At 54.0% G+C, this 10870-nt stretch overlaps 2 protein-coding genes across 4 annotated transcripts; both read right to left on the bottom strand.

Moving 5' to 3' along the window:
* Window positions 1-5344: 5344 nt before the first annotated feature.
* Apoc2 (apolipoprotein C2) lies at window positions 5345-6900 on the bottom strand. Its single transcript, XM_070000577.1, has 4 exons — window positions 6814-6900; window positions 6145-6214; window positions 5704-5863; window positions 5345-5600 (listed from the first exon to the last, which is right to left on the bottom strand). The coding sequence occupies exons 2-4, from the start codon at window positions 6197-6199 to the stop codon at window positions 5513-5515; spliced, it is 303 nt and encodes a 100-aa protein (XP_069856678.1). The 5' UTR covers window positions 6200-6214; window positions 6814-6900; the 3' UTR covers window positions 5345-5512.
* A 395-nt stretch (window positions 6901-7295) lies between these two features.
* Window positions 7296-10500, bottom strand: LOC138812594 (apolipoprotein C-IV-like). Of its 3 annotated transcripts, none has more exons than XM_070000575.1 (4): window positions 10354-10500; window positions 8597-8680; window positions 8312-8444; window positions 7296-7508 (listed from the first exon to the last, which is right to left on the bottom strand). In XM_070000575.1, exons 1-4 carry the CDS (start codon window positions 10442-10444, stop codon window positions 7349-7351), a joined length of 468 nt encoding a protein of 155 aa, XP_069856676.1. In that variant the 5' UTR covers window positions 10445-10500; the 3' UTR covers window positions 7296-7348. The 3 variants fall into 3 exon arrangements, with proteins under 3 accessions (XP_069856676.1, XP_069856674.1, XP_069856677.1); XM_070000573.1 differs by having other exon boundaries at window positions 8567-8680; XM_070000576.1 differs by lacking the exon at window positions 8597-8680.
* Between the last annotated feature and the right edge of the window lie 370 nt (window positions 10501-10870).

The raw sequence follows: 10870 nt of genomic DNA on the forward strand, positions 1-10870 counted from the left end.
GCCGGGAGCACAAAGTAACTCTTTGAAGCTTGGCACGGGGCCCCTACCTTGGGACGAGACCTTGTCAGCCCCCTCTCGGAGCTAGTGGGTACCCTGGTTTAATGCGCATGCGCGTTCCTGACTCCTTTCCCCCCACCCCCCTTCTTCCCCTTCTATTTTGACTCCCCAGCTTACCTCCAAGTCCTGGACCCCGGCCGCTCCTTACATGAATTGCATAAGTTTTCATTAGCTACTATGTATCTTCCCATGGCTGCAAGCTTGGATTCCTGCGAGGATGCCAGGGAGAGAGGGACGGAGGGGGGGGCAGTGGGTCTCCACCGGTGGGCTGAGTGACCCTGAGGCCACAGCCTCTGGAGTTTCTGCCCCCCCCCACGCATAAATTAGGGATCATAATAGTGCCCGCCGCTCCTGCCCGCCTCCTGCCACAAAGACAAGTCAAACCCGGCCTCAGTGGCTCATGCCCATCATCCCAGCTACTCAGGGGGCTGAGATCTGAGGATCGAGGTTCAAAACCAGCCCGGGGAAGAACAGTCCATGAGACTTTTAACTCCAGTTCATCAAATGCTAACATGCCAGAAATGGTGCTGTGGCTCAAATGGTAGAGCGCTCTCTTTGACCATGCCCAGGCCCTGAGTTCAAGGACCAGGACCAGCATCCCTCCCCCCCATACACACAAAATAAGAGACAATTTGTTAAGCACCGCTACACACCTGTAATCTCAGTACTAGAGAGACTGAGGCAGGAGGACTATGAGTTCTAGGCCAGCCTGGACCCTGTATCAGAAATAACAGCTGGTAAACAAAATATACTTCAAGCGATGTAGCTCAGGCCATCATAGAGCATTTGTCTCCTGGCTTGCACAAGGCTCTGGATTCCATCCTCAGCACCAAAAATGACAACAAAAATATATTTGAGGATTTAGATAAAAGAAGACAGAAAGTCCAGGCATGCAAGGTGCTGGGAAAATAAACATCCTCTAGCTTCACCTTGAGCTCCTCTGCTCTCAGCTCTATTTACAAAGTACTCCAAATTCTCTCTTAAGCTTCCTACAGTGACAGTCAGCTAGACCAAAGGCTTTGGAGAAGGTCCTGCAGGGATCCAGGTTCCCTGGCTTGTAAGTGACCATAAATAATTCCATTCTCAGCTGGGTACAGTGACTCACTCCTGTAATCCTAGCTGCTCAGGAGATTGAGATCTGAGAATCATGGTTCAAAGCCAGCCCAGGCAGGAAAGTCCATGAGATTCTTATCTCCCGTGAACCACCAGAAAACTGCAGATGAAGCTGTGGCTCAAGGTGGTAGAGGGCTAACCTTGAGCCTAAAAGCATAAAAGCTGCTAAGGGGCAGCTCCCAGGCTCTGAGTTCAAGCCCTAGTTCAAGCACCTAAAAATAAAATAAATAAATAAATAAATTCCATTCTCTTAAGGGAATTGCAGGATGCTCTACACACTGTACCCTCCACTAGGGGGTGCCCCAACACCAATGAGTCTGGAGAGGACCTGAGCTTTAGGGTCCTGAGGAAGAAAAGATTCTGAGTCATTTGCTAAGTGTGAGGGAGGAGGTATCAGGGGCCCAGATTTCTGAGTTAATAGAAGAGTCTGGGGGCCTGGATGCTGGGGTCCTGAAGGGAGTTAGGGTGTGTGTATGTGGGGGAGGGGATTCTGAGAAAGGAAGGAGGAGCTTGGGAATGGCTTCCAGATTGGTTGGAAGCAGAGCTGGCCTGGGCCATGGTTTGATTTGGCTTGAGTCTGTGGGAAACAAGTGGACAGAGCAAGGATTGTTCCCCCAGGATCTCCCCCCTGTCCCAGTCACCCACTAGGCTTGGCAGCTCAGTTCTTCCCAGGCCCTCCGGGCTTGGGGGCATTACCCATAGCCCTTGGCTGGGCCCCTGTTTTTCTGCTGGGCTCACAGCTGCCCAACCTCAGGACCTGGGAAAGTTGCCCCAAAAAGAAATGTTGAAAGACTGGCTGGAGGGTGGATGCCAAAGAAATGAGGACAAATGCAGCCTGTGGATCTTCAGAAAGCAACAGCCTTATTCATGGCACTTGGAAAAGGGGTGGGTGCTGCCCTCAGGCCTCGGGCACACTTCACCCAGGGGCCTGGCCCTGCTCACCCGCAAACCATGGAGCTTCTGCTCTTATTCATCCACCTTTTCCTTTTCCCCAGCAAAGTCCCCACTGCTAGATAGATACCCTGGTCTGTCCACCACGCCCCCATTTCTGACCGGGGGGCCCAATAAGAGCCTCTCCACCTTCCCCCTACTTTCCAGCCACATAGCCCTCTGCAGTACAGCCTGATCACCTATGCCTTTAAGTGACAGTTCTGGGTCTCCACCCCAACACTCTGCCTCTCCAGAGAGAGACAACACCCAAGACCCAAGCCAAGTACTTTCTTGAGCCTCTTTGGCTGGTAATTTTGTTTTTGAGACAGGGACTTCCTGACTCTGTGCCCCACCCCCACCCCCCACTATCCTCCAGCTCTCTACCTCCTGGGTAACTGAGATTACAGACATGCACTACCATTCTCAGATAACAACCCAAGGATCTTTTTGCTCTGTGAGGGCCTGGGATGTCTAAGGCCAACCTGGAGAGAAAGGAACACCCCACACACACCAACCCCCGACCCCCACAGGTACATGCACACACACACACACACACACACACACACACACACACACACACACACACACACACGAATTCAATAATCACAAAATCTGAACTTGCACCAGGTCCTGACCAGTGAGGGACATTTTGAGAGATCACATGAGGTCAGCACTAACTGTCTTTGCCCTGCTGTGTTGTATCCTCCAACCTTAGGAAGTGCTTGATAAATACATGCACTGTGAAGGCATTGTTGATAAAGATCCGCCCAGGCTTTGGCTGACAGTCTTCCTGGCTCACAGCCAGCACAGGCATTGATTTCTCAAGCTGAGTGGGAACTCATCTGCAAGCTTGCCATCTTTGTGTCACAGGACTCTGAGCAATTCACTTCCAGACCATATGTCAACCACCAGGCAGGGGCCTGGCTGGCTGTGTGGCTCAGTGGTAGAGGATGGATGCAGCCCTAGTGCCACCAACCCATAAACAGTGCCACTCAAGGACTGGGATACTAGCTGGGCACTGGTGACTAGCTTAGTGACTTACTGAGGAGGCTGAGATCTGAAGATCGTAGTTCGATGGCAACCTAAACAGGAAAGCCTGTGAGACTTTTATCCCTAATGAACCACCAGAAAACCAGAAATGGAGCTGTGGCTCAAGGTGGTAGAGCCCTAACCTTGAGCTGAAGAGCTCAGGGACAGCTCCCAGGCCCTGAGTTCAAGCCCCACAGCTGTCAAAAGAAAAAGATGGCCACCCACTGGTGGCTCATGCCTGTAATCCTAGCTACTCAGGAGGCTGAGATCTGAGGATCGCGGTTCAAAGCCAGTCTGGGCAAGAAAGTTCTTGAGACTCCTATCTCCAATAAACCACCAGAAAACTGGAAGTGGCACTGTAGCTCAAGTGGTAGAGCGCTCACCTTGAGCTGAAGAGCTGAGGGACAGCGCCCAGGCCCCGAGTTCAAGCCCCATGACCAACAACAACAAAAAAAATGGACCAGGCTGCTGCTAATGTCACATCTTGGGTTCAAGGTGTGTGTGTGTGTGTGTGTGTGTGTGTGTGTGTGTGTGTGTGTGTGTTCTTGGTCATGGGGCTTGAACTCTGGGCCTGGGCGCTGTCCCTCAGCTCTTCAGCTCAAGGTAAGCACTCTACCACTTGAGCCACAGTGTCATTTCTGGTTTTCTGGTGGTTCATTGGAGATCAGAGTCTCATGAACTTTCCTGTCTGGGCTGGCTTTGAACTGCAATCCTCAGATCTCAGCCTCTTGAGTAGCTAGGATTACAGGTGTGAGCCACTAGTGCTTGGCTTGTTTTTTGTTTTTGTTTTTGCCAGCCCTGAGGTTTGAACTTAGGGCCTGGACACTGTCCTTGAGCCTCTTTTTGTTCAAGGCTAGCACTCATTTGAGCCATTGCGCCACTTCCAGCTTTTTTTGTGTATGTGGTGCTGAGGAATTGAACCCAGGGCTTCATGCATGCTAGGCAAGCACTCTACCACTGAGCCACCTTCCCAGCCTGGGTTTTGGGTTTTTTTTTTTTTTTTTCTTCTGTCTCTTTGGTTGGAGAGAAGGTCTGTCTATGGTTCATCCTCTCAAGTTCCTGGATTACAGGTGTGTATCACTGAAGGATTGACCCCCATTCTCTTTTCCCAGGTGCATTCAGACATCAGACAAGCCACCAAAGGTATACTCAGACAGGGCCAATGTACCTAAGCCTGCTGTAAACATTCCATTGCGGGTCCAACCTAAAAGCCCCCATCTCCCTAGACCTAATGGCTTTTTCCTCTGCCTCCTTGCTCAGACCTCATAAAAATCCAACTTCTTTCCCACCTTTTTTTTTTTTTCTTTGCCAGTCCTGGGGTTTGAACTCAGGGCCTGGACACTGTCCTTGAGCTTCTTTTGCTCAAGGCTAGCATTCTACCACTTGAACCACAGTGCCACTTTTGGCTTTTTCTGTTTATGTGGTACTGAGGAATCGAACCCAGGGCTTCATGCATGCTAGGCAAGCACTCTACCACTGAGCCACATTCCCAGTCCATCTTGGCCCACCTTTTTACACAGTCTCCAAGCCCATGGGAAGGCATGCCCTTCGCTGTTCTATCTCAATAAACAGTCCTCAGGCTGGGAAGGTGGCTCAGTGGTAGAGTTCTTACCTTTATGCTTAAGGCCTTGGGTTCGATTCCTCAGTACCACATAAGCAGAAAAGCCGGAAGTGGCACTGTGGCTCAAGTGGTAGAGCGCTAGCCTTGAGCTGAAGAGCTTGAGGGACAGCGCCCAGGACCAAAGTTCAGGCCCCACAACTGACAAAACAAACCCCGAAACAGTTCTTTCCTGTGGAAGATGGAGTCTGGCTAGTTTCCTTTCTTTCTCCTCCACTTTCCTAACAATCGCCCCGCGCAGCTAGTAGCATTTGTTCACGTGTTCATTCCTGTGATCCAGGTTCTAGGTAAAGGCTACAATCGTGTCAGCTAAACTCAATCTACCCTTATACTTGGCTCTGCACCTCAGATAAAGCAGCAACCTGAAAGCATAAATGGTGAACGGGGCTGGGAAGGTGGCTCAGTGGTAGAGCGCTTGCCTAGCATGCATGAAGCCCTGGGTTCGATTCCTCAGTACCACATACACAGAAAAAAGCCGGAAGTGGCGCTGTGGCTCAAGTGGTAGAGCGATAGCCTTGAGCAAAAGAAGCTCAGGGATAGTGCCTAGGCCCAGAGTTCAAGCCCCAGGACTGGCAAGGAAAAAAAAGAAAAAGAAGAAATGGCATATGTTTTTCTTTATTTCTTCCTTCATTTGAAAGAATTCAGGCAAATCTTGGGGAGACAACAACACAATGCGAGCCGCTGGGATGGGGAGCTCAGTACAGTCCGTGGAGGGGGTCAGAGGCGTGGGGAGGGGGCTCAGATCCCCCTCCCCCATGATGGGATTTAGTCTCCCTTCAGCATGGTGAGGAGCTGGTCTGTGAAGATGCCGGCGTACGTGGTGATGGCAGCTGAGCCTTTGCTGTACATATCCCTAGGAGAAGACAGGGTCTGAGGTTGGAGGCCCGGCCTGCACCCCTGGGGACTGAGGGAGGAGGCTTGGGGTGTGGACCAGGTAAGTGTTGGAGGGCAGGTACCTGAGCTTCTCATCCACACTGGGCAGGTAAGTTTTCTCGTACAGACCCTGCGCGGCGGCCTTGGCTGTGTCCCAGTACGTGGAAAGGGATTCTTGGACCTGAACCAGTAGAGTTGGGCTGGCAAACGGCTCGCTCTGGGGCAGCAGGGCCCCCTGGGCCTCTGTGGCGAGATGAGGGGCTGATCGTTAATTGAGGGGAGCCTTAGACAGGACGGACAGGTTTATGTCACCCTGGAACCTGATCCATGGGAATGAAAAAGTGAAGAAACACTAGTTGCCGGGCAAGGTGACACACGCCTGTAATCCCGGCACTTGAGAGGATGGAGGACTAAGCTACACAGAGAGAGGTCAACTCAGAGTTCTCAGCCTCACCCCACTCCGCCCCGCCCCGCCCCGCCCCGCCCCACCCCGCCCCACCCCACCCCGCCCCGCACCGACTCACCGTGTCCCAGTACTATGAGAACAAGGAACAAAGCCAGCAGGAATCGGAGGCCCATGGTGTGACACCTGGACTGCAGAGGACAGGAAGATCACCTGAGGAGCCATGGGTTGGGGTCCCGCCCCACCAAGGGAGGGGCTGTGTCCTCAGATCCCCCTCCAGGATTCCCAGCCAGGATTCCCAGAGCACCAGGCCGCTCATGAGCTATGTCTTCCATTCTCACATTCCAGAATTCCACTCCTCCAGATTTTTTTTTTTTTAAGGGGGGCGAGGGATGGTGGTGGTGGTGATGATGAGGGCATTAGGCCTTGAACTCAGAGCCTGAGAACAAATCCTTTAGCTTTTTTTCTCTCAAGGCTGGCGCTCTACCGCTTGAGCCACAGCACCACTCCTGTCTAGTCAATAGTTTATTTGGAGACAAGAGTCTCATGGACTTCCCTGCTTAGGCTGGCCTCCACCCCTGATCCTCAGATCGCAGCCTCCAGAATAGCTGGGATGACAGGCGTGAGCCTGACTTCTGCTACCATTGGGAACGCTGTGATGGCCACCTGGGCTTCTCACGGAGTGAAGTTCATCCCCAGCCCCTTCCACCCTCACTACTTCCACTCCCAGGTACCCACTCCTCCCCTCTCCCCCTCCCCCCGTACACACGCATGCGCACACACATCTTACCAGGCTGTGACTCTGGCAGGCCAGTGCTGTCCCCGGAGGCGAAGCAGCCAAGAGCCTTTATAGCTCTGGGGCCCCCCTCTCTCCAAGGCCACTGCCTCGCCTAGGCCAAAGTCCTGGCCAACAGTGCTGCGGAGGGTGGGGTGGGGGCAGGGGACAGGCCGGCTGGTGACGTGTCCATCAGCAGCAGGTGACATTATGGGGAACCCGCATTGGGAGAACACACCATGACACACATAGGGCTGGTTTGGAGACTCAGGAGGAGTTGAGAACCCCAGAATTTGCTGAGGGCCCACCCAGGGGACAGAGTATCCCAGCTACTGTCCAAGCCCTCCATATCCCTAAGCAGGGGTCCCTTGATGTCTTTCATTCCCCCCTTCCCTGCGCGAGTCATTTCCCCCTAGATCCCCTTCCCCGGTGCCCCGGCTCCAGGGCCAGGGGGTGTGAGGGGCTGGGTGGCCGCACAGAGGGACAGCAACACAAGGTTTTGGACACGGAAGACCAGCTTTATTTCCCACGTGCGGGCTGGGTGCCCGCTTCAGCTCGGCGCCCCGCACAGGAGCCGCGGGCACAGGCTGCGGGTGCGCTCCAGCAGCCTGTCCTTGGAGCTCGCCAGCCAGGCCTGGGCGCGCGGCCCCACGTCCTGCAGGTGGTCTTCGTAGTAGGTCTGCATAAAACCCCGAAGGGTGCTCGGACCCCTGTGCCAGAGGGGGTGCCAGTGAGATGCCAGCTGCTTAGGGTATTGCCCAGAACGTCCATCTGGGGCCCTCAGAGAGGAGGTTCAGACCCCAGTTCTACTCTCTCAGTTCTAGGGGTCCAGGCCCCAGCCCCCTCCCTCAGACCCAGGGATCTAGACCCCAGCCTATTCCCTCAGACCCAGAGCTCCAGACACCAGCCTCCTCCCTCAGACCCAGGGGTCCAGAACCCAGCCTTCTCCCTCAGACTCAGGGATCCAGGCCCTAGCCTCTTCCCTCAGACCCAGGGATCCAAACCCTAGCCTCTTCCCTCAGACCCAGGAATCTAGACCCAGTCCTCCTCTCTCAGACCCAAAGATCTAGGCCATAACCTCTTCCCTCTGCCCCAGGGATCCAAACTCCAGCCTCCTCCCTCTGCCCCAGGGATCCAAACTCCAGCCTCCTCCCTCAGTCCCAGGGGTCCAGGCCCCAGCCTCCTCCCTCAGACCCAGTGATCCAGACACCAGCCTCTTCCCTCAGACCCAGAGCTCCAGAAACCAGCCTCCTCCCTCAGACCCAGGGGTCCAGGCCCCAGCCTTCTCCCTCAGGCCCAGGGGTCCAGACACCAGCCTCCTCCCTCAGACCCAGGAATCCAAACTCCAGCCTCCTCCCTCAAACCCAGAGATCCAGGCCCAGTTCTCCTCCCTCAGGCTCAGGGGTCCAGACCCCAGCCTCCTCCCTCAGACCCAGGAATCCTGGCCCCAGCCTCCTCTCTCAGACTCTGAGCCCTGCTTCTGCTCCACAGCCCAGCACCAGCAGCGCCTCACCAGAACCACCGCCACCTGTCCTTCGTCCCGGTCACCAGCGGCTCCACCAGCTCCTTTACCCTGGTCCGCACCAGGCTCCAGCGACCCTCATCGGGCGCTGGTGGAGGGCTCGGGCTTGCGGAGGATGAGCAGGCTGAGTGGGAGAAAGCAACCTAAGAGCCAGGACCCCACCATCGCTCTCCCCACCTCCTCTCCTCACGAGTGGCCTCCACCCAGAGGTCTCCATCTCCTCCCCCAGCCCCCACTTCCACTCACAATTTGCTCCCTTCCACACAGCTTGCACACCTGAGCAGAGCCTCCGCTCCGAGTCCAGCCATTCAACAGGCATAATCCCTAGCGCCTCAGTGCTCCAAGACTCAGTTTCCCCTCCTGGCGAATGGGGTAGGTACCTACTTTAGCATCGTGGTGGGAATTACAATGTAGGCACATAATACAGGAGAAAGAGTGTGTAGTGTGTGTGTGTGTGTATACGCACACACAATGCACATGTGCATGGGCCAATATTGGGGTTTGAATTCAAAACCTTTTATTTTTATTTTTTTGGGTCCGGTCGTGGGGCCTGAACTCTGGGCCTGGGCACTGTCCCTCAGCTCTTCAGCTCAAGGCTAGCACTCTACCACTTGAGCCACAGCGCCACTTCCGGCTTTTTTTTTTCTGCTTACGTGGTGCTGAGGAATCGAACCCAGGGCCTCAGGCATGCAAGGCAAGCGCTCTACCACTGAGCCACCTTCCCAGCCCCATGAATTCAAAACCTTTTGCTCAAGGTTAGAGTTCTACCAATTGAGCCACAGCTCTACTTGTGGTCTGTTTTTGTTTTTGTTTTTTGTTATTGTTGTTTATTTTTGTCAGTCATGGGGCTTGGCATCAAGGCCTGGGCGCTGTCTCTGAGGTTTTTTGCTTAGGGTGAGTACTCTACCACTTTGAATCATAGTGCCACTTCTGTTTTTCTGCTGGTTAATTGGAAATAAGAGTCTCATGGACTTCCCTCCCCAGGCTGGCTTTGAACCATGATTCTCATACCTCATCCTTCTGAGTCGCTAGGATTACAGGTATGAGCCACTAACACTGGCTCATTATTTTCATTTTTAGGTGCCAGTTCTGGGGCTTGAACTCACAGCCCGGGTTCAATGATAGATCTCTACCATCTTTGAGTTACAGGTTCATGCCTGCAATCCTAGCTACTCTGGAGGCTGAGATCTGAGGATCAGGTTTCAAAGCCAGCCCACGCATGAAAGTCCCAGAGACTCTTATCTCCAATAAACCACTAGAAAACTGGAAGTGGCGCTGTGGCTCAAGTGGTAGAGCTCTTGCCTTGAGCTGAAGAGCGCAGGAATAGCGCCCAAGCCCAGCGTTCAAGCCCCACCACCAACAACAACAAAAAAATTAAAATAAAACAAATAGAAATTTGGGTGACTATATTTCTAAAAGGACGAGCACAAAAATTTTTTTTTGGGGGGAGGCATAGATCAGGTAGTGAAGTGCCAGCAGAGCAAGTACAAGGTCCTGAGTTCAAAACCAGGTATCAAAAAAAAAAATGACTGGGAGTGTGGCTCAATGGTAGAGTGCTTGCCTAGCATGCATGAAGCCCTGGGTTCCATTCCTCAGTACCACATACACAGAAAAAGCCAGAAGTGGTGCTGTGGCTCAAGTGGTAGAGTGCTAGCCTTGAGCACAGAGATGCTCAGGGACAGCGCCTAGGCCCTGAGTTCAAGCCCCAGGACTGGCAAAGAAGAAAGAAAAGAGCCATTCACAGACACTCAAAACATGGGCAGGTGTGCACTTTGTAGGAACCTGTGCACAGTGGAGTATCCTGCATCCTTTGCACATGCACAGATGTGCACCAAGGATCCCCATCTTTGGCAGCAGCCCCACCCCCACCCCATTGTCCACCCTCAGCATCACACACACACACACACACACACACACACACACACACACACACACACACACACACACACATGTCCACATGGGGCAAGCAGCATGGTTAACCTCCCCCCTCCCCACCGGGGTCCCCGCTTGGCCGGCCACCTCCTGTTTCTCACCCAAAACCAAGGCCAGGAACAGTACACCGTAGCCCAGGATGGACCCAGCCCGGAACCCGCGACTCAGAGGGGCCATTTCTGGAGGCTGCATCCCTCTGTCCCTCTGTGCTCAGTGTCCAGGCCTGCAGAGCCTGCCCCTTGGCAGGACTTCAGAGAGAAGGACCCAGGGGACAGAGGTGACCGTCAGAAGCCATGCCCGCCCCTGCTGGCCTCCTCCCACCCACCCTCCCAGCAGCAGGATGGCCTGATGGGAAGTCAAAGGCTCTCTGCTATCCTGAACTGAACTGGATTCAAATCCTGACTCCAGGAGAAATTCTCCTCTCCAAGCAGGACAACAGCCCACCCTTGGGGGGCGGGGGTCCCGGAAAAAAGAGGAAGCAGGTCGTGGGGAGCTGGCCAGCAGGCTAGATCACACATCAAGGGCTGGGTGTGTGTGTTTGTTGGGAATCAGGGTCTTACTATGTCATCTAAAGCTGGCCTCAGACTTTAGATCCTCCTGCCTCAGCCTCTAGAAGAC

The sequence above is a fragment of the Dipodomys merriami genome, unplaced genomic scaffold, assembly GCF_024711535.1.
Source record: "Dipodomys merriami isolate MVZ:Mamm:240054 unplaced genomic scaffold, mDipMer1.0.p SCAF_57, whole genome shotgun sequence".
Taxonomy (NCBI): domain Eukaryota; kingdom Metazoa; phylum Chordata; class Mammalia; order Rodentia; family Heteromyidae; genus Dipodomys; species Dipodomys merriami.